Below are 24,393 nucleotides of genomic sequence, written 5' to 3'. Positions count from 1 at the left end.
TTTAATCATGTAATAAGCAAAATAACTTATATATGAGAGGAAAGTATGTGTCAGGTCCCCCCAAAAAATTGACAAAAGAAAGAACAGTGGTAAAACAAGTAAGTTGAAAGTATATAATGTCCTCATTCTAATCAAAATTACATGTTCTTTGGGGGTTTTTGCGTGTGTGCCTGGGCCAAAAATAAACACCACATATACCATACTAGTTTCCAAAAAAAGAAATTAGAAATCTTCTCATTCACAGTTGAATAGAATTTGTTCAGGACTTTTCAACTATATTTCTCACAGGGCTCTCATCTCTTATCACCCTTTCTCCTTGTCCCTCTAAACCTCTTCCAGGATGATAATATCTTCACAGGAATTTGCCCAGGAGGACAAAGGCGTGGACCCAAGGGGTACATGCAGATCTCAGTGATGAGAAGTCTGCAGACTAAGGCCTGCAGATCAAACTTACCCCAGGGCCTCTTCATGAGGTTGGGAAGAACACTAATACTGTAAAGAGGGGAGGGGACAAAGCTAAGAAACATTTTATGCTAGTAAGTCAGATATTTTTTCTAAATGGCTACTTGGAATTAAATGGCAGAAATTGCTATTGAGTCCCAAGAATTTTTTTTTTTTTTTTTTAAGTTGTAAAGGAATTCAGTAGGGCATATTTATATACTCATATTTGATGTAGGTATCAACATGGGAAAGACAGTAAGCTAGAAGCCTGGAATCCTACCAGTGGCCTTGACCAAGTGTGGGGACAGAGTCCAGGAGAGCAGTTTCCAGACTCTCAGCCTCACATGGAAAGGTGCTGGCTCAGTTATTAGATGGCCATCCGCTGTGGCTGGGTGGCCATTAGCTGTTACCGGCTAGTCATTAGCCACTAATATAACTGCCGTGGCTACGCTAGGGGGTTGGTTGGCAGAGAAACGTAGGGCGGATTGTGCATCGTGTGGCTCCTGCTCCCTGTGTCTCCAACCCAGCCGCCAGAGAGAATATAGTGGTATGACTCCCCTATTTATGGCTCCGTTGTTCCTTTTTGGCCTCACCATGTCCTGCGTTCTTGTGCGGGGAGCAGGAGCTGAGATCCTGCATGACACCAAGTCATGCAACTTTTCTCAACCTGCCACTACTAACAGTCTGTGATTCCATTATGTAAAAGCACAGGTAATGCTAGTTTGAAACATTTTTGATATTTATCTTTCAAAGCCCCTAAATTAGGATCAATTTGTACACAGCTTCCTCTTAGTAGAGGAGGTTTATGACAGAGAAAGGCATGATAAAACTTAGGCACCACCAGGAACAGACAATCTGATCCCATGAAGAGAAAGAAGGATGTTAGCACAAAGTAAAAGAATAAACATTAGTATAGATGGGACCAAAGAAAGACACTAAAGAATCATTAACAAATAAAACAAAACTAACCTGAGTTCTGTTAAAAGCCACACGTGCAAATACTGCCTGGGAGATTCCTGCTCGTTTCAGTTCATCACGTACCCACTGGTAGATTTCGGAAGACACCTCTGTGTTGGTTGAAACCTGTTGCTCCAAAGGCTTATTCATAGATCTACTGACAGGGGGAGGGTGGTTCAAGTATTGTTGGTTTAAGGACTGCTGGGCTAAAAGTCTATTCACTGCATACTGCTGGTTCAGCAGCTGAGCCATCACCAGCTGCTGGTTGACCAATTGAGGACTGATGGGCGTTGACACAAGCCCAGGGTGCAGATTTGGAAGAGGGGTCCGGACAGAGGGCTGGCTGCCATGGGAGAGCTGCGCAGGGGATGGAGGCTGCTCGGCTGTGTTCCCTGGGACCGGCTGCGGGCCAAAGTTGACATGGTTGGCACCTTGCTGGGAAAGTTCAGAAAGACTATCCATCTCAACTAAAATGGACAAAAAGTAAAATTATGTTAAGCCAACAATGATGGGTATTGATGGGATTTCTGATCATTTTTTAAATAGAAACAGTAGGCACAGGACACATCTAAGACCCAATTAAACTAAGAAAATCTCAAGATGGAACTCAACCCACTGTGTTCCTTTCCCCTTCTGCACAAATCCACAAATTTTAAAAGTGGGACAGTGCTTCTGATCTAATTTTATAATGTGGTTTAGATTTAAGGCATGAAATACATCTATTATTTTCAAATTCTATGTACTAGTTTTGGGGTCAAACTATTATTCATTCTCATTACCCCAAGAAGGCTTATACGCAATGTTTACTAAAGATAGCTTCTAAAAGAATGCCATTTACTTATAGGCAGCTAGGGCAAAAAAAATGAACTGAGCTAAGAAAACACATCATATGCAACTAAAGAAAAAAAGAAATATACAAGTATTTTCTCATGATCTATATTAACTATTATTACTCTAGGCAAAAAGTTTGAAAGAATAAAAGATGATATAAATGTTATTATGTACGTTCAATTTTTACCCAGACATGAATATAAAAAAAGCAATCAATATAATAAATAATGAAAGTGGTCATAATGATAAGTAATAATATCTGAGTACATATTGAACACCGGACTTAGTATCTTATATGGCTTGCTTCATTTAATTCTAACCATCATGGGCTGCAGGTAGATCTGCAAATATTTCTTAGAATGAAGTATATGATTTATTGGATTAGAAGCCAGTCTACCCAATGTTGCTAAGACCCAAATGTTTCTTGAAGAAGCTATGGCTATCACCCGATGATAAACACAATCTTTCAGGGAAGGGGCAGGGAGTTGTTCTGGTACAGTGGTGATACTGTCACGATTTTGCAATTTATTACCACCTACCCAAGATGAATGTTTCTCCCTTGGCTAGATTTCTCAGTGTTCTGGCTGAGAGTCAGCGCTAAGTGTGTCAAATGCTTAGCTGCTGCAAGGAGGAGACTGGTTTGATGCTCTTGACTGGAAAAGCTGAGCGTGGTGCTGTATGGAAACAGGTGAGCCTTTCCAAATAGCACATCGTACTTCCCATGTATAGACTGGATTTTAATCATCATTTCTCTTTTCACTACATATTCAGATTTTATGTTTAGAGGAACTTATCATATTGCTATGATCACTGATGTATGCAAAATATAACTAAGAATTGGGGAAGAAACCTTCCATTTCTACCAGTGATATCAGCCCAAGTGGGCCATTCACAGGAAATAGTAATTCAAGCAATTATTCCAAAAATGATGCATTGTCTTCATTATAGCTCTAAGCTATAAAAGGCAAAGAATCTGTTTTGGTAGATGGATGGTTTTGCTTCAAATATTAAAAGCTAAAACATGCTCAAAATTCAGGTTCTCTTGTCTCTTAAAATCTTTAGAAGGTGTTGTTGCTATTAAATGAAGGTTAATAGAAGTAAACAGAAATACATTTAAAGCAGGGCATAATGCTATGCATATTAAACATCCCACTCCTATATTATTTTAAAATATATTATTTGGAAGGTACAAGCATGTGAAAAAAACATTAATAGAAATTAAAACCTTAACCTTAACCAGTGTTTGCTTTTGCAAACACTAACCAACTCAATAGGGAGAAAATGTCATAATCTAAATGCTAAAGTACAGTACACAACTTTTATCTGTCATTTTACACTGTAGATAATTTTAATGCATTTTTTGAGTAACAAATATTGACGTAAAGTTACATGTTATGATAGGATGCTATACTGGAATTAAAAATTTAGAAATGATGCAATGATTTTTTCTGGCATGTAGGGTAAAGCAGTATGCTCACTAAAGTGCCTACATGGGGGGCCAGGGATTAGGGATATAAAAATCACTGGCTCTCAATTGTGGAAACTATAAATACAATTTAATATCTTTAAAAATTGGATGTAGAAACAGACACGTTATTTTTCTGTGGAACAGAAACAAAAACCATAAAAGCATGATTTATCTCTGAGAGAAATCACAGCGAATATTAGTTATTCAAGGCCTGGTTAGGTCTTCACTGAGATGTTAAAAAATGACAGCTCCCTTCCTCACGCCTCGATTTCCTGCACGTCTGACAACCAAGTCAGTTTGGCTGATTTAAACACAAACATTTATTGAATTTAATTATCTCATTATACTCATACCCACTCCCCACCCTCAAAGAAACATTCTAAATTGATCTCTAATTGGGCAATCAAAAGACCTGGCTTTAGATGTGACTTTTATAAACTTCCAAATGACACATAATGGTATGTAGCCACCACTGCAACGGTTTTTGCTTACCCATCATATCTTTTGTCTTCTTGAAATGTTTGTACCACCTTCCAAATTCTTGACATTTTGCTGCTGAGACATTTGCATAGTAAGTGCTGTTCACAATGGAAGAAATCATACTCTGCATGAAGAGGGGAGAAACATTTGTAATACATAGCAGCACAAGATGGAACACAGAAAAGATTTCAATTGTGGAAACTGTAATTTTTTTTTAATTAACTGAGTACTAATACATTTTTGTTTACACTTAATCGAAAGCTTCGACTTCTTAAAATTAAGTAGACCATCAAATGCTTATTTAAGTCGAAAGCAGCTGACCATTGAGACGAGTATCAAGCTATCAAACCCACAGGCTTTGCTCTAGTATTTATGGAACCTCCATCAGTGTCATCTATTCCTAGGCTGACAACGTGAAGACGGTTCTATGATTGTAATTCATAAATAAGTGCTACTTTGAGGTTTAGTGACTGTACTCTACCATCCTTGCTGCTCAAAGTATGGCCCAGGGACCAACAATATCAACATCACCTGGAAGCTTCTTAGAAATGCATCATCTCCAGCACCACCCCAGACCTAGTCAACCAGCACCTGCATTTTAGCAAAATCCCGAGGGTATTTGCCTTTGCATTAAAGTTTGAGAAACACCAGTTGTACTTTCCACACCTATTGTTTGGATTTCAATTGGAAATGCATTAACTGCTTTAACACTGTTCAAAGGTTGGCCTCAAGGAGAAAACCAATATTCAAAGAGATTCTTTGCAGACCAAAAAACCATTCTACAATCTTATTGCTAGCTTCATCTACAGTAAAGCTTGAATTTTGAATTTCAAACCATAGAAATTTTAAATATATACTTTTCATGCTTACTAAATTTCTCACAGATACCGCAAAAAAGAAAATGACCTATTTTGTCACTTGTCTTCATCCTGCTTTTAACAAAAGCCCTGAAAGCAGTCAACAGTTTAACATATAAAAAAGACAAAAATGACGATGATTTTCATGTATTACTACAAATTTTTTAAAACTCATTTTCAACAAAGAAAAGTGTTTTCTTCCTAGCAAATTTTGGTTATGGTAATTTCAGTGACTTAATTCACAGTTATTTGGAACCATACCACCCATATTCTCGAGTCGCAGCTAAGTTAATTTCCAACTGAGTCTTAGGAACAATTCAACTTTGGAGCTCCAATCTATCCCGTTCCTATGGTGCAGAAACCTCAGAACTTACATTTCAGACTTCCGTTGGTCTAGGGTGAATTAGTTTACAGAAGGCAGCATTGTTTGGGAGGCAGTGAACAACCAGAAAAGCCAGTTTGGGGACAAAAATACTTTTAGACATTATCTTCTTTTAGCTACTTTAAGTCTCATTTGGTTATTACGGATTCTCCTGACATCTATTATCAGTGTTAATTTTGTAATATGAATACATTCCCATAATATGTAAACCTTGAAGAACTTCCAGTGAAGGATAAGCTAGAGTTGCATTATTTATGTAAAACACGGCTATCTTTCCTAAGAGGCGTTGTGACATCTATTTTTTTTTGACACTTTCTACTTTATAGTCCTTTTCCCACTTTATTTCTCTAAAAAGACATTCTTAATGGGCTCATGATGCCCTGCCATTAATCCAGTAGCTTGCAATTTTACTAAGAGCCTTCTTCCTCAGTCCAGAGTACAAAAAGATACTTAGCAAGGTTGCCAGAACCAGAGCCAGAAGATTACCTGATCCAGTTAACAATCTGTCAGCTTCAATCACCCTTACTCTATTGTAATAATGGATCAATAAAGTCAGACACTAATAAAACTATTGAGATCGCTGATGGATAACGGTGATTCTGAAAATGGATGACAGTTGATGTTCTTCCACTTTGGTCCAATTTTTAAAAAATTATTACTCTTACACCTAGACATTCTGGCACTTTCTTAAATGTTAATATAATAGTACATATAAATTTTAGATGTAGCTTAAGTCTTAATTTTCTGAAATGTTTGGAATATCTAAATTTTGCTGAGGTTTCTGACAAATATCCAGTCTACTTCAGTTTGCCATTAGTTCTATATATCATATTTGCTCTTTATTGCACACCTGCTATGTGCCTGGTTGGTACTAGGAATACTAAGGCAGATAAGACACACCCTCTGCCTATAGGAATGTACCGTCTATTAGGAAGACAAATATGTAAACAGATCATCTCAATTTAATGTGAATCAGTACACCAACGGTGAGCAAAATATATGGGGGTAGGAGGGAGAATACATAGTGTAGGAAACAAAAGTCTGAAATATTTTCATAAAACTAGAGCCCATATGTAATAGTGCTATGTAGTTCATTACCATCCATATGTGAAAAATAATATCCATATGTGCATCATCAAAGCTTCCCTTGCCCTTGCTTAATCCTAAATTGGTAGGCTCTGTCTTTAAGTGTCTTTCTGAATGCTCTCTACTCTGTCAAGTGGTGTGTGCTTGGACAACTCTGATTAATGTAAATACGAGCCTAAGCAAGACATAAATAAAAAGGCTAACCCTACAGGTAACGATGCATGCCAAAGCAGCTTTTTAGATGATCTATCTTCCTGTGCTTTTGGGGGCCTAGTAAATATTCCATAATTCAGGTAACTTGGGGTCACTTCAACTTTTATTGGAATAATATGCAATACATTTCATATGTACCCATTGCAAGATGCTTTCTTTTCTTCCTCCTGTGATAAAATCCTTATTGAAATCTTAGCATGGCATCTGACTACACTAGTGAATTTCAAGGGCAGGGAAGAGAGGTTTCAGAATCTTATGGGGCCTGTGGCATTTGAAAAAATATTCAATACTGTGGTCTTAAATTTGGAAAATCATAAAGAAACACCTATTGTTTTGATAGTACAAATGACAAAAATTCAAAGTTGGTAATATTTTCCTAGGTAGCAGGGATGTACAGAGATACACGTTTTTAAGGATACAAGCTTGGGATTCTTATGTCAATCAAAAGGAGACATTAATTTAAAAAGATTACACATGGGCCAGCCCGGTGGCTCAGGTGGTTAGAGCGCCATGCTCCTAACTCCGAAGGTTGCCGGTTCGATTCCCATATAGGCCAGTAGGCTCTCAACCACAAGGTTCAATTCCTCGAGTCCCGCAAGGGATGGTGGGCTCTGTCCCCTGCAACTAAGATTGAACACAGCACCTTGAGCTGAGCTGCCTCTTGGATGGCCCAATTGGTTGGAGCGCGGGCTGTCAACCAGAGGGTTGCCAGTTCAATTCCTCGACTCCCGCAAGGGATGGTGGGCAGCGCCCCCTGCAACTAAAAATTGAACACAGCACCTTGAGCTGAGCTGCCGCTGAGCTCCCAGATGGCTCAGTCGGTTGGAACGCATCTTCTCAACCACAAGGTTGCCGGTTTCGACTCCTGCAAGGGATGGTGGGCTGTGCCCCCTGCAACTAGCAACGGCAACTGGACCTGGAACTGAGTTACGTCCTCCACAACTAAGATTGAAAGGACAACAACTTGACTCGGAAAAAAGGCCTGGAAGTACACACTGTTCCCCAATAAAGTCCTGTTCCCCTTCCCCAATAAAATCTTAAAAAAAAAAAAGAAAAGATTACACATGGCTGTGAGTTCATGCAGGTCTGGGTTCCATATTCTTTTCCAGCCCAAATGCCTGGCATATATTACATAAACACTAAATGTTCATTTGATGAACAGAATCAACTAAATCTGCATTTATGTCTAAGATGTGCCACAGACTGGTCATGTGACCCTAGTCAAATTGCCTATTCTATCACAACTCCCATCCTAAATGGCAAAGATAGTGGCACTCACCCCATGGGGTTATTCTGAGAATCTATTCATTCCAGGATTATTTTTTCACTCATTCAGCATGTATTTACTGAAATCCTACTATGTGCCAAGCACTGGGCAAGTCACTACAAAAATGACTTAATGAGACATACTATCTGCCCTTGGACAGACAATAAATAAAATAATGAGTGTGATGAAATCTGCACAGTGCCTGGAACATACCATGTGTGGACCTAAGAGATGTTAATTACTATGACAAGCCAACCCTCTGCTACCATCTCCTCATTGGGCTTTTACTGTATGATCACCTTTCAGGTCAAAAGACTACGCTGCAAATAACAGAAAGGTATCAGATCAAATTTTCAAATGATATATTTTAAGTCAAATACATTTTCTTATGAAGAATGAAAAGTGTACTAATTAAATTATTAAGTTACAAGTCAGGTCAAGGGGTAACAAGGGAAAACACCAAGGAAAAAGAGTATTTCTACTTGTTGCAATATTCCAATTGGGTGGCTATCTTCTAAAGTTGGCCTGTATTTGGTAGCTGACATCAAGACGACACACATCACTTCCCTCACTTGGATGATTGAGCAGTGCCCTCTCCCATCTCTAGCTAACAGCTGCTCATCTCTGAGGATATATTTCAGGTATCTCTACTTCTGCCTTTCCTGACTCCCCAAACATCTCACATATAGTACCACTATGGCACTTGTCATGCTGTTGATTTTTTACTGGACAGTGAGCCTTGGGTCTTATCTCCAAATAGTGGGCACTCATCACAGCGCTGGGCACATATTAGATGACCAATAAAAGGGCACTAAAATAAGCCATTACTGAGGCTACCAAAAAACCCTTTCTTTCTTTTTCTCTTAAAGGTCAAAGGTAAATGGCAGCTTAATTGTCAATGAATCTTTTAAATCCATCACTTTTAGTCACAATAAAACTCATAGTTTAAAAATCCTATTAATTTGCAAGAGATCCCTTCCCAGGTTTTTCAAAATGCATCCACACAGATGTCTCAGAAGTCACAGTTGCTCAGTAGTTATGTCATTCCAGTTCACTTGTTGGTGCCTGTTCATTTGAGCTCTCCAAAGCACTTTAGAAAGACACAACTGGTATCACAAGTTTTCCTACTCAGTGGCCAGTCTACGTAAAACATCAATGCTCAGGGAATAAAGTAATCAGGCTGACAAAACTCAGTCAGCTTAAATCCCAAGTTCAAATGCTACGCACAACACCAAACACTGAATAGGCCACAGCTCCCAGCGCTGGGAAATAGAATTTGAAAGGCAGCAGAAATTGGCTATGGGTCTCATAACCCCAGTGTGACACGGTACTCTCATCCTAGGAGCCAAGTTGTAAGCTTTTCTAAGATCCATAAAGCACATGTCTGCTCCCTATGAGGAGCTTTGGTTCTTTCTGGGAGTCTGCTGAAGTTCCGATCTGAAAGAATGCCATCTTCACAGAAACCCCGGCACTCTAGAATACCATCTGCCACAGGCTGAGCTTCCTTTTCAGCCAAATACATTATTTATAACCTTTCTAATTGTGAAAAGGTAAGGGTGGAATTTTTCTAAAGCCTGACTTAGATGCAGTTAGAACATTCTGAACCTTTGCTCTAAAATACTGCAGGTCTCTAAAACTGAAAAACAAAAAAAAACAACAAAAAAACCCAGAAGGAATTGGTGGAGGTTACATAATTTTTAAAAATGTTATATCCTTTCAAACCTCTGCTAGAATAGGACATACTCTGTAGGTATATATTTATAACAGATTCAGAAACTAAAGAAAGATGGTTTTATTTTTCTACCTGGTCATTTTAGTGGCCAACGAAGAGGTTTGGAGAAAGGTGAGGCCTTCTGAAAAAAAGGTTCATCAAATGGGAAAAGGCAGTGATCTGATTACCTTAAAATTGCTTTGTTGTGCCTTTAACAACAACAAAAAAAACCCACCCCAAAACAATGCTAATCAGGTTATTCAATCATTTAAACCAAAACTGTTCATGCTTTTCTGCCAAATCAACCAACCACAGCAAAATCTGTTATCTCTGATTGCTCAGCTTCCAGTCAAAAAACAGTTAACCCCCACTATACCAAAAGTTTTCCCAAATACCCTCAATGCTCTGCAAGCTCATGGGGAATAAAGAGAAAGCCATGTCATCTTTAAAGGGCAACTGGAGTTCGGTACCATATTTGCATATTACAATACACTCTAATAAACTAAACAGCCTGTACCGGAAGCTAGCAGCTCCCTAGCATTTCATGGAATCTCCAAACTGGCATTTTGTGCACTATTTTTTTTTTTTTTTTTTTTTAAACAAGACTGTGATACCATGATCAAAACTTACTAAAGACTTGCTGTTGGTTTAACTGAGGTAGGAGAAGGTAGCAAGAAAATCTACAAAATGGTGGTTCACCCATGTTTAAAGCTTTCAGGCTCCATCAGCAGAGAGGGCAAAGGCTACAACATCTTATTTACACAATTATCTAAATACGATTAAACAGCTGATGGACAAATATTAAACTGGAAAATGTATAGTCATTTCAGCTTAATGTAATCCTCTTTCTGTAAACACCCAAGATTATTTTTTTCAACCAGAACAGTCCTGACATCTCATAAGCCTAAGGGTGAATAGCAAGAGATTGTTTTTGATAGTTATAAATATTCAAAAGACATGCAGACCATCTGCTTTCATAATACAGGTAAAGCAAGACTGAAATGGTGACTGCTGTATAAAAATGATTCTTTTAACAAAGTCTTCCTCTCCTCGAAAACTATAAAGACAGATGTCAAAAACTGTTTACACAGAGCAATCAGGAGCGTGCAAAATGTAATATTCCTTTTACACACAGTGCTTGCTAAAGAGATTTTTTTTTTCTTTTTCTTCCCATCTGTGTGTTGCAACACATTTCTACAAGTTAAAAACATTTTTTTTCAAACAGAGATCTCATGAATACCCAAAAACATGCTATCTGGTTTCTGAATGCTAATTAATTTCAACTAAGGAATCTGAATATCTTTTTCTGTAGGAAGAAATATATGTTTTGAATTGGAATACTCTAGAGAGGCAGCAAGAGAAATAATCTTGCACAGGTTTAATTCTATAAGGCGATTTTCATGGTTCTAGCTTGTCTATAATATATGTATCGGTTATACCCATGCTTTAAATGAAAGCACATCACTTCTAATGTCTTTGGCATAAAATCTAAAATAACTCTTTTTTGAAATAAATGTCCGCACATGCAAAATATATATACAGAAACCTTTAACTTCTCAGTTGATGCAGAGTGATGCATAAAGCCTTAGAGTTAATTTTCAGAACTGGAACACTAATCTTGACAGTAACCTTTTTATGTATTGTATTAATGGCACAGAGGCATTAAGCACCTTTTTTGTAATTTTCAATAAAATGAGCATTTACTGAACAATCTGTCAAACTGCTGGCTCTCTATTCTTTTACATTTTTATTTTGTGGGAAGTGCAACTTCATACACTCTGATGTCTTTCTCCACATTCTATCTGCCTATGGCCTGAATTTTTCCAGCAGTTTTTTTGTATGCATGTGGAAAACTCGAAGGTCAAACTTTAATTTCAGATCAGATGGAATCAACGCCACATTCAAATACAATTTTAATAGGGATTCTCAGGAACTGGGGTTTTCTTTTAATCCCAAAGGATATCAACTACTGCAAACAAGCTCTAAAAGGCGTCATATGAGATGGTGACATGGAAGGAATTTGTTGAAAATTAACAGGTAGTTCCCATCTGGTATTTGGGGGTGGGAAGGAAGGGAAATGGGCTTCAATTTATGAGAAGCAAATGGCAGGATTTCTAAGTGTAATATTCTGTTTGTGCATGCTAGCTTATGTTCCCAAATCTTTCCCTCTGGATCCTCTATTGCTTTCTAAGCTATTCTCTTGGGAGATACAACTGGGGCATATTCAGAATCTCAATTTGTTGAGAAGAGACTAATCACTTCTAAATTTTACTTAAACTCCAATTGTCATAGTTATAGCTCTTGCCATCTTGATCAATCCCAGTGACTGAAAACGGCATTTTTCACACAAAGTAACCCTATAAGGGTTACTAAAATGTGCTAAAAATGGAAACTCAGTACAAAGCTCTAAAGGAATACAAAAGGAAGCACAAAGAGAACACATCCAATTTGGTTTTAATTGTCTTAGTACATCTCCTAAAAATGCAAATGTGATCATTTCAAACCCAAATTTTATTTAATTATTTAAATATGCAATTCATAGTTTTTAAAGAAAATGTTGGTTTACAGTTCATATGACTTTTCCACATAATTAAAGTAATTTTACGTAAGAACTAGATAATATCTTTTGACCAGATTCTCTATCTAGTCCTTTTGTATAAACACCTATCTAGATCTTTCTTACTACACAGAAACCCTCTTACTCAAATCAATTGAGTATGTTAGTAAAGAGCTTAAATTAGAAAATATTAGTTAAAAGGTGTAGTAGTATTAAGAGTATGTACTATTTCAAATTAACTACACATAGAAGCTTACGTTGGTTCATTTGCAATATGAAGGGAATTGAACTAGATAATCTCCAAAGTCCCTTCTAGCAGCTTTAACATTCTATGAAATCTACATGTCTTCCCAAAAAGATGTCCTATGGTGTCTCCTTTAGTGACTAAAGAAGATTCCGTTGTGATACACATCATCCATTGTCAGGCACTCATTGTGTAAACGTCCCCAACTATATTTTTAGGATATTTCAAGTCCCTTGGTATCTTGCTTATGATTATTAAAAATATACTCATCATTAAGTTAAACATTATGCTACTCCACATAGGATTTTCACAAATTTTTTATTAGGTAAATTGAAATCCAATGATTTTGATTTTATAACAAGATTGTTTCCTAAAATTCTAAATCTGTATCAACTTGGACAATGTTTGCTGACTCTTTTTCTGATGGCTCCTCTGGGGTTAAATCTCCCATTCTCCATGGAGATTAAAATTTCTAGCATCTGCTTAGAAACAGCAGAAAAAAGATACCAAGTTTGTATCAAATTCTATGGGTCCTAACTAGAGCCTATTAAAATTTTTTAAGCGACAGAGTGGAAAAAAGAAAAAAAAACTGAAGTAGTTTGAACAATCCGTTTTTCCAAAAGTATATGCTAGAATTAGGATCTATAACTCTTCACAGATTCTATATTCCTTATTTGCATCCCTTCTTTACATGAACACTATTAGATTTTATGCCATACTGTCTAAAAATTGGGGAGAAAAAGACAGTCTGGTTTTTAGCTTTTGATGGGACCACGGAACTCTCTTTTGGAATCTCATGAAACCTATGGAAACTCGACCCACATATGCTCTCCAAAGTGACTTATAATTTCAGGATCTGCACAAACCCATAGAAGCCACAGGTTTTGTGGACCCCACTCAGGTCTGATCCAAAATTTCACAGGAGACTAAGGAGGCTAAATCATGTCCTTGATTTCTAAGTTTTATTATTAGCTGTTAGTCAAGCCTTCCCAATGATTTAAATATAAATCATTGTTACCTCTGAACTCCTAGGTCATAGAGAAAAAAACAAATTAATCTGAATCATCTCTAGCAAGATTATGAAACTGCTTCACAGTTTAGGAAAATGCCATATACTGGTGAGTAAAATCTTTAGAAGTTATGGTGAAATGGTAAAAATGTATTGAACAGGTTATATGTCATGAAATAATGAGCCCCTTCCATAAGTGGAGGTTTGTGGTCCAAGCTGGGCTGTGCTCGGTGGACACACCAAGTCCCTGAAGCCCATTCTGGAATGGCTGAACAGTTATCTACACTTGCAGCTCTCTCTAAATTCAGGTGATTCTGGACCTTTATACAGCTGACTTTTACACATTATATGTTTATAGCCCTAAACAGTCTCCAGTGCCAAATGTAGACTTCAGAACATCAATTGAGTAATGGACATTGTGAGCTCACATGGGCTGGTACTATTAGCATTTCTGTGTTGGCAGCGTCAGCATCTTTGTCTATCCATCATTTGACCCTGTTATTGAAATTTCCCCTCTTTATTTTATTTTTAAATATGAGAAATAGACAAATGGAACTAAGAAAAGTTAGTAAAGATATTTTACTAACTAAAAGGGATTTGAGATTCAGTAAAAAAATAAAATGTGAATTTCAAATATAACACAATTGAGACAAAAATGAACAGTATTAGCCACACTGAAATACATGTTCGATTATGGAAGAAAAATTTTAAATGTGCATAGAAATATGTTGCTAAAGATTGTGCTTAATAGTGATGTATAATTAGGTCTTTTATAGCTTTCTTTTTTTTAGATCTCTGGGTCCCTTGTATCCCCAAGACTATTATTCTGCTTACAAACATATAAGTTTTATATATATATTCAAGAACATTAAAATATAAGTAAAACTATGAAACAGTTTGTATCTTAGAAAAAATTCAGAAATCATTTGCTCTTGATTAGGCAAATTAAAAATTCAGAATTAAGTTTAATAGGAAAAATATTTTGTAAGGTAAGATACTATAGATAAGAGTATATATAAAATGTTACTAATAAAACCACTGGCATAGTTTATTGGTTCATAAAATTAACATGATGAAAATCCTATGAGGATATTTCAATTTTACAAATATTCCTGAGATCCTACTCTGTGTGCCAGCATCTCTGACTATGATGATGAATAAAACTTAGTCCCTTTGCTCCAGTCAATTACAGAGTACATGGAGAGCCTAGTTAGTCCACAGATAATTTCAAAACAATGTGGAAAGTACTATGATGGGTGCATAAAGGGAGAACAGAGCCTTGAGTGTGAGGAGTGGGAGTGGAGGGAAGTTAAAGGAAAGGACACTGGGAAAAACTCACATCAAACGACAGTCTCACAAGACATCTTTATCCTCTTCGACACTGTCTAGTCTAAGGTCCCATATTTGCTTAACTTGCAAATGTGCGTATTTAAAGCACAAGGCTTGAGTCTTCCCCTACTTCCATTTTAAAATATATCCGAACTTTGTAATGATTCTGTGGGCAATGCTAAAGGTGTCTCTTAAAGGTGAGAACGAGTTATAACACAATCCTCTGATTTTTTCCCCAAATGAAAAGTTTTGGGTTACTTCCATAAAAAGTGAAACTTACATCAAAATCTTCTGTGTAGCAGCAAAGTTTCTTAGATCATACAGCACCCACAAGTACAACTTCAAACTCTTGATGCCCACATCTTAGAAAAACAACTAACGTTACTCCACACTTTAGAACTGAATGCTATTCTAAACGTTTTGCAAGTATTAACTCATATAATTCTAATAACAACCCTGAAAAAGCAGTACTATTATCTTCCTACTTTATAGATGAAGAAACTGAGACACGGACAGTCAGGGCCCAAGCTTACAGAGCTGGTAATGACAGCTCACATTCTTGACCCTCAGGTAATGAGTGCTACTATGGTAGTTCACTACTCAAAATGATGGCAAAGAGCAATGACACATAAAGACTCACATAAAAAGTAACAAAATGAAATTGCTGAAAAAATATATTGCTTCAAGAAATAGTTCCATTAAGAACTAAAAAGAAAACAAAGCTCTGTCCTATGTTAACATAACTCAGGAGTTTCAATACATTTTGGAAAATACCTATTTGTGAAGTTTCAAATAGTGAATACTTGTTTCGGTTAGCTCCACATTTGCTGGATTGACAGTAAAATGGGACAAGCCTAGGACAGCTGGTGATACCCAATGATGGAGTAACCTGTCTTGTCATCTAGATAAGAATGTGATCTCAAATGATGCTAACAATTAAAGCTTTACTCTTTCTTAACTTTCACATATCATCTGACTTGCATCTTTAACCTCTCTGAGTAAACTAAATCAGATTAGCAGTTTTGTGGGAAAATATTGCAATACAAAATAATATTTAAAAAAAAAAAAAAAAAGAAAGTCTGAGAGTAAAAAGGAGAGAAAGAAAGAGACCATTAAAGGAAGTCAGCCACCCTCTCTGCAATGAGGAATTCTGCAACCTTATGAATTGTCCATGAGGAAACTCCAGCACCCCATAATAATATTGTATATTAGAACACAATACAATCTTATATTTCTGTAGCGCCCCTCATACAAGCATCCCAGGGTGCTTTACAATCATTATGAGTTAAAATTAAAACTGAAGCACATACAATTCCTAATAGAATCATTTTAAAAATGCTAAACAGAACAAATAACTTTTAAGTCTAGATTTAAAAGTCCCAACAGCCAGAGCGTTCCTTACTTCAATTGGCAATGAGCTGCAGAGCCCCGGGCTGAGGCGCTCTCCTGATATGTTAAAGGCTCTCTTATGTTTTTTATGCTCAGAGCATGTTATGATCAAGCAGATTCCAATGAAAGGGGGAAAAAATGGGTGCCTCTATCTGTTTGTTTTGATTATTCTGAATTTAGGGGTTTTTTTTTTTTTTGTTTATGAGTTTGTATGTGGCCCAAACCTGACATGAAATAAAGCAGATTTTAAAAAGCGATCCCAGATAAAGCCCAACTTGAAATTTAAATAGTAACTGTGAAAAAAAAGACACTGACCATTGTCACCCCAATAAATTTAATTTAAAAAAAGACACTGAAAAAGCACTCTAAAACTAGCCCTGTTTTAGCAAGAAAATCAGATTGATTAGCATGATTTGGTTAACTTACAACAAAATTAGAAAATAGCATTGAATAGGCTTTTGTCCAGGCCATGTCTACTCCTAAGCCTTGGCAGTATTTATTATTCTGAAAATCAGAAAAAAATAGGGGAAATGTTCTCATGATATGTTAATTTTCCTTGCATTAGTGATTTCTGAGGTCAAAGGAAACTTGTTCATACCTAAAACAAAGCATAGGTAAAAATCTATTAAGTGAAAGTGAAGTACGTACACATTGTTCAGCCCTCCTTAAATTGGCATGGCTTAAACTTTTATGTTGTACTACTGTGAAAAAATAGTGGCCATAAAATATTTGAAATCAATCCATTTTAAGTTAGATGCTTTGTTAAGTTTGGCTTTTTTGATTTAATGTAGCTAAAAGATTATAGAAAACTCATGTCAAGCTACAGTAAAATTTTTGTGTATCTAAACTGGCTAAAAATTAGCCTGCTATATGAAATTCAAAAAAGAAAAACCTGCAATTTAGAGGACAATTCTATGGTAGATTCCATACATTACAACATGAACACGGAGCAGATTATCTCACTAAGTTGAAAAAGGAACTAGAATGAAGTAAAATGGTTCAAAAAAGGAGGCAGAAAAACATTATTTGGCGTAAGTTGAGCAATTCACACAACTACCCACATAAGACTGTTTTTTTTCCATTTCCTTTATGTGTCTCACCATTAATACGATTGTTGGAAAGTGGTAATAAAATCCAATTAGTATCAAGCACTTCAGTGCCTGGGTAAGTGGACATTCATAATCTGGTATTCTCATGGTCAGTAGGGTAAGGAGTGGGAAAAGCGTTGTAATTTAAAAAAAAGAAAGAATACATGATATTCCTCAAAATACATGATAATTAACAAAATTTGTAATATTAGACGAGGAAAGAAGGGGCAAGAACAAAATCATACAAGCACACCTCAAACAGGAAACTTCCTATTTTTAAATGGAGCTGACAGTTATGTCCTCATCCATCATATCAGGCTAGGGGATGACTAAGGTCTACACTTTCAAAGAGACTCAAAAAATTCAACTTCCCACTGTTTCCAATGCAAATGCCTAACACTATCTTGTGGGTTCAAAACACTGGGCTATTAGCTCAATTACATTAGGTTGGTACAAAAGTCATTGTGGTTTAAAAGGTTAAAAATAATTGCAAAAACCGCAATTACTTTTGCACCAACCTAATACCTACTGATCCAGAAGGATGTGAGGATGGGGGATACAAGTAACTGCCACAGAGCTGTTCCATTCAAACCTTTTGGAACCTCCCAAATACCAGATTATTCCAGAAGTCAGTTTCCCTGGTCTACAACACACCCTCTTGTGCTCTACATTAGGGACATGAGATGACGGTACTGTTAAAGCAAGTCAGTGTACAAAATACAAAATCAAAGATACAAAAACAAAACACAAATATGAAAGAAAAACGTCAGTAGTGAGAATAGGAAATTATCAGTAGTTCAGAGAAATGTAAGTATTTTATAAAGCACATCGAATTAGTTTGAGAATGCCTTAAAAAAAGTTCCTTTATCTATATATGTGACCAAGTAGGGTACATGGTTAAGCTCTCAGGCTCCAGGTATGAACTCTTGCCCCTCTACTTTACTAGCTATGTTAAGTGTGGGCACTCACTTGAACATTCAATGCCTCAGGTTCCTGAACTGAAAATGGGGATATAAAACTATATAACACTTAGGGTCACAGAAACGCTCTTGATACGCCAAAAGCACTAAACGAAAGTTAACTATTATTACTTCAACTATTAAGATGTAGCATACTTATTACTATATTGGAAATAGGAGTCTGCAGTCACACAGCAGACTGTCAATACATATTTTTTTAATGAATAAATATGTGAATATGTGAATAAATGTCATGCTAGATTTTCATGAGAAATACAATATGTGAATATTGATGCTGCATATTGCCTTGAAAATGTGATTATTAATGCTTACTAAAAAACTTTTAAAAATGTCATTTCAGTCCGAAAATTATGAATGATGGCACAAAGTGCAGTTAAAACAATATATACCTATAACATAACAGGGCTTTTAAAATTGTTGCTCCAGTGTTATCTATAATCAGACTGAAAACCAAGTGAACACAGAGGTTTATTAAATGTCTATGGAAATGAACGTCAGATTTCAGAGAATCAGCCTGGTTAAATGCTAAGCTTCAGGAGGGCAGGATTGTTTACTTTTTTATTTGTTTGGCCAATGCATAATGAAAACGCTGGCATATATTAGATCCTGAAATGCTGGCAAGAAAAGGAAAACCAAAAGATCGTTTTTCTCAATATCACTTCTAATGAAATGTTCAAATTTCAATTCATTTTATACAGCTTTTGCTATCATAAAAATGAAAATGACAATTTGTACTTACTTTATGAAGGACTTGGGCTTGGAGCTTACTTTTCCCCAGGTGAGAAACAGAAAACAATGAAGTAGAAAACAATCCAGTCCCTTCAAAATGTGAAAGTTGTGATGTGAGTGTGATTGTGTGTGAGTGTGTGTATGCATGCATGATAGGGACAGGTAGTAAAAATGCACATATCAGATTAAAATCTCATAGGAAAATCTGACCTAAACATTTTTAGAAGGAAGACATTAGGCTGACAGAAGTAATAACTGACCTTTCACTTAAAATGAATCTATCCTGGTTGTGAATGTATATATTTTTAACCAGTGTTTAAGTTCAATTTCTAAAACTTCTGGGAAAAGTAGTATCAAAAAGAAATGTTTTATTGTAAATCAAAATGTTCCTTTTTTTAACTCCCAATTTACCTCCCGAATCCATGTTCTCGAAGTTCTTATGATCACAGGTTTTCTTGTCCCCAAGTCAGATTTTATTCTGTTGTCATTACTTGCAGTTCAGAATACAACAAACACCCAACCTATCTAACCACATCCACTGAAAAAAGCAAGCAACAACACAATACCCAACCTCAGATCTACTGAGCTAAGCGTTTCTTATGCCTTAGAACATTTTACAAAATAAACAAACACGTGGTACAAAAACTTCACAAATGGATGTCAGTCTATTTGGGCCAACTTATGATAGCAAAGCAGTACCAGAAATAAAGGTATGAGTTATAAATCAAACCACATGCACACTGATGGAATTCTTGCAGATTAAGAAAATCTTACAAATATTATCAAAGAAAACATTATTACACCAAAATGTAAGTATTCATTTTAAAATGAAAACTTACTTTAAAATTTATCATTGGGAAGGGACTTTTGGGTTCCATCACTAACCAGCATTTTGACTTTAATCTCTAGGGACACTGGCTCCTTCATCTGTCCAAGGAAAAACCAGGGAAAGATAACATCTTCTAGTTCTAAGATTCCAAGTCTGAACTGGACATCTGCTTACCAAGTGTAGGACAAACCTCCCAAGAGATTAAGGCTTGTCAGACACCACAGGCAAATTCCTGCTGGCTCCCCATTCCTCCCAGCCCTCTTGGCCTATATTCTGTAAAGGGAGACTACTGCCCACAGGGTGGACATTCTTCTGAGCATAGTACTAAGGGACCCTGGAGCTGTAATTGCTACTGAGCTCTTTTATCATATTAAACAACACAAAACCCTTAATATGCAGTAAAATGTGTGCGTTGACTGGTATGCTGAAAGTTCTCAAATGAATGAATCAAAACTCCATGGGGGTAAAAAAGTCTGAACTCTTAGCATTTCTTAGTGTTGGGTCCCATTTTGTATAATATTTATTCACTAGGTATTTTTCACCACAGCATCTTCATCACCTAATCTGAGCCACTGGAGAAAGAAAGAGCTCAGCATATATTTTGGGCTTAGAGACCTTTGAGAGCCTGCATTTCACGTTATTAGGTAAATGCATTTCAAGTTATTAGTTAAAGATTAATAACTTATGACAGAGAGGCAAATAAAGAACAAATAGAAAATAGTTCATTAGTAAGCCATTCCAAATTATCAGATTCATTCTACAGAAAGAAACAGAAAATGATGGAGCAGAATATAAAATAAGTCCCTCATTTAGAGCACAGGTTGCACTTTTTTATAATATTAAATATTAAATTAATTTCTAATATTTGATGCTACCACTAAAATATGCGTAATATTTTCAAAAGATTTTTTTTAAAGATAAGACCGCTGATGTTGAAGTTAACTGATGTTGAAGTTACAGGTGAGTTTCACCACTGCATGATTACAGAGGGGTCTCCAGCTACACCCAGCCACATATTCTTCTACAGGCTTCGCTAAAGAAATTCACCAATGTATGACTCCAAAACCAAGTCCTGAATTTCATTTTGTCATTTTGTTTAATGTTATAATTGCCTGTATTCAATTCATTTCCCATGATAACATTAAGTAAATTCACAATTATATTTATAAGCTACAGTGAGGTGGAGTTTATTGGCTGACTGTTGATGTCATTTAACAATTAGTTCTCACTGCCTATATCAATAAATACTTGTACTAGCATCCTCTTCTCCAGCTCACAGTAAATGCCTGAATTCACTTCCAAATCAATCGGACATTTAGAAACACAAGAATACATGAGATTCCTATCCTGGGTGTTTACACATATATTTTAACTCTGAATAAAACATTTTAAAAGTTAATTTCTATGATATTTCACATTTTCAAATGCTAGCAACCAAGTAACATATTATCTGAAGTTGTCTGTAAAACCCAAAGTCCCAGAGGTAAGAGTCACCTGCTTCATTATATCATCCTATTGATTTAACTGTGTTTAATTAATTTAAATTACTTTATTGGATGGTTATAAATTCACATCCTCTCTACTCCTAGGGTGAGCGAGGGAGGATAAAAGGAGATAAGCTAAAATGACAAAAAGAGTTTGCTCTGAATTTCAAGAAATTGGCACTTAATGCAGAGAACATTTTACCTGTGGCTATAGCTTACCTTAAAAGAATATAGAAAGCCATCATTAAATATAAACTTAATTCATTTGCTTCATTCCTATAATTGCTAACAAATATCAAAGCTGATGGTGTGTAATGCTGCAAACCTGAAATGCATGTAGTTTCCATGAAACAGCAGCACAAATTTCCACAAGCTTCCTTCCAAAGGTACCCAGTATCTTCACGAATATCATATTAGAAACACATTTTGAGACTATCTCAGTTGCAGGAATGTGCACAGTAGTCATACAGTTCAAGTGAGTGACAGACTAACATTCAGAATTACATTTTAAACTTGAATTAAAAGACAAAACTAAAAATTTAGTAAAACTCCAAATCACATTTGAATTATACTGTATCATGGAATGACCGTACAGTGGGTTTGGGCACCAAAGGATGGCATTTTAAACACATTTATGTAGTGACCACACAGGCAGCCCATTAAGAGTAGGTTCATAGTATCCTGTCTTTTTATTTGAAATCAGCTGAGCAGTATCAAAAATGATGTTTGGTTTTACATTTAGAAACAGGAGCAGTCTCTATCTAGAGTTTCAGTCGCCCTCCATCAAAATTCATTCTAAAAAAATCAAGCACAATAATAATAAATCTTTGTCTCATTTCAAAAATCCCTGATGGTATGATAGGCATCTCAAGAGGGGGGTTGGAGTGCAGGTAAACAATGCCCTAAAACTGGTGACAAAATCCTAATGAACAGTAACTACTCAACCTTTAGTTACAGGAAAGAGATTTCTGTTCTTAGTTTTTAAATTGTTTTTACTAAATGCTCTCTTTTACATTGATTGATTTATTTTTTTGGTACTAAACCAAGTATCCGAAAACGCTACCCTTTTTTTGATTCAGGCAGCATGGCGAAATTTTCTACGTTAACACTTACCCTGCCACTCACCAGAGGCTCCTGGAAGTTATACCACTTACTCTTCCTTTCAATAAGGGCACTCAGGAGAATGTAGCTTCCATGCTCAGAGCACTCAGGAAAGGAACTGAAAAACAAGCTAGCATAGGCTTCTGCTAAGCTGGTTTTCCTTTGCTCTTTTCCCCAAGGGAGAAAAAGTGTAAAGGCTCTGTTCAGAATGAATCAAGCATATTTTAAAAAGTCATCAGTGGTCAAGTCCCTTTGCATTTCTGGCAGATTCTTGATTCAGATACCAGTTGCTTTAGACTACAGAGCCCCATCAAACCTCAACTCAGGGCTGCCCATGATGTCTTATTATGTATTACATGCTATAGTAAGTACCTGTGAAAGGGGACACTCCTTGGCCAACGAACTCTGATTCATATCTTTCAGTAAGTCCTTCAGAGCATTCCTTACTGTGGTGTGCGACCATTGTTCAGGAGGCAAGTCTTCTAGTTTGGGGCAACTATTTGAGACATAGATTAGAAAGGGGATTATTACAAGATTGCATCCCGCTGCAAAACATTCCTTTAAGACAGACAGATTTCATTTTGCGCATCAAACAGATGCATCTGGAGATTGCTCTCGGTCTCCTGATTGTTCCGATTAGTTAATTACTTTATACAACACATCTGCTGTATCGATGCATGAATTATACATCAGCTGCCTGTGGTGGCGATTTTTTCATGTTACTTCTACCTTCCTGCTCTGATGCGCTTGGGAAGACAATTTAAGGTGTACTGCTTTCTCATGCGCCATCGTGAAATGCATTAACGTATTAACCATTTTCCTTTCATGACTCTGTTCATACGAATTAAAATGGTAAAAAATATATATATAAATAAATAAGATCGCGGCAGTAGTGAATAAGCCATTCTTTCACAAAATGTACACAGATGGCACTGTTCATGATATGCAAAAATATTTTTCTCTTAAGTAAACTTTATGTAAAATGCTTTCTTGTAATGCATCATTTAATTGACTAAATATAAAAAGTCTTGTCTTTTGATAACCTGCACAAACCTACAAATGGGGGGAGGGTACATTGCTTTTAAATTCTACCCTGAAGTTAGGAAAATAAAGCAGAAGGGGTTAGGTAACAAAATCAATTTGAATTAACACTTTTGAAACACAGAGAAAATAAAAATTAAAGGTTGACCAGACATGGCTTTATTTCAAAAGATCAGGTATGCAGAATGTTTTGCCCTAGAATGCTGTCCTGACTCACCTGTGTAACTGAATTTTCAATGTGACCACATGATACACGTCTTGAAGCATATCTGCTACCGTAGCATCAGGGGCATCTGTCACGTAAGACAGTGGAACTGGATTCCACTTTCCAACCTGGATTAGCCCTATTCCAGATAGAGAGAATATATCATCAAATATTTTACCCTTCAGATAATGTATCCAGTAGTGGTTCTTTTTTTTTTTTCATGGCCCCCACCACAAGCAATATTGTTATTTCTGTTTGAATGATTCCCTTCTCTCTAAAAGGCAGGTCAATGGAAATATTCACAGCTTAGCTTTCCAAATTGTGAAATTATGTAAATGACTGTAGGGTTGTTTATTATTTTGGAAATCAAACCCCATCAATAAAACCTATACATAGGCCCCATTTTCCTAACTTACAGGAAGTTCTAATAAGACATAGCTGAACCGGTTCTAAATGGCTTTACGATTTAGATAAGATTCTCTATTGCAAAGGGAATCAGCATTGAAAAATACTTTACAGCCCATAAAACCATCAGAAACAGAATAAAAGAAACAGAACTAGATATTCAGTCATAAATGCAAATTGACTCTCAACAGTCCATCTGCTCAAATACGCTCCTCACTTCCTTGTGGGTCCTCAGTGGAGCAGATTATTAAGGTCAATAAGCATACTAATGATTCAGCTGAAGTAATTTAAAAAAAAAAAATCTACCTCG

At 36.3% G+C, this 24,393-nt stretch overlaps 1 protein-coding gene across 8 annotated transcripts in view; it reads right to left on the bottom strand.

Moving 5' to 3' along the window:
• Positions 1-24,393, bottom strand: part of SATB1 (SATB homeobox 1) — a 97,511-nt gene that overhangs the window by 45,015 nt on the left and 28,103 nt on the right. For all 8 annotated transcript variants that reach the window (XM_019726015.3, XM_074312792.2, XM_074312795.2 and 5 more), the window contains exons 4-7: positions 23,691-23,817; positions 22,805-22,928; positions 4,190-4,301; positions 1,411-1,865 (exon numbers count right to left, since the gene is read on the bottom strand). In XM_019726015.3, coding sequence (XP_019581574.1) covers positions 1,411-1,865; positions 4,190-4,301; positions 22,805-22,928; positions 23,691-23,817 — 818 coding nt within the window. The remainder of the gene's footprint in view (positions 1-1,410; positions 1,866-4,189; positions 4,302-22,804; positions 22,929-23,690; positions 23,818-24,393) is intronic.

This window comes from Rhinolophus sinicus, chromosome 5 (assembly GCF_057876585.1).
Source record: "Rhinolophus sinicus isolate RSI-liver-muscle chromosome 5, RSI-T2T, whole genome shotgun sequence".
NCBI classification, from domain to species: Eukaryota; Metazoa; Chordata; class Mammalia; order Chiroptera; family Rhinolophidae; genus Rhinolophus; species Rhinolophus sinicus.
This window is presented reverse-complemented; position numbering and strand designations above follow the sequence as displayed.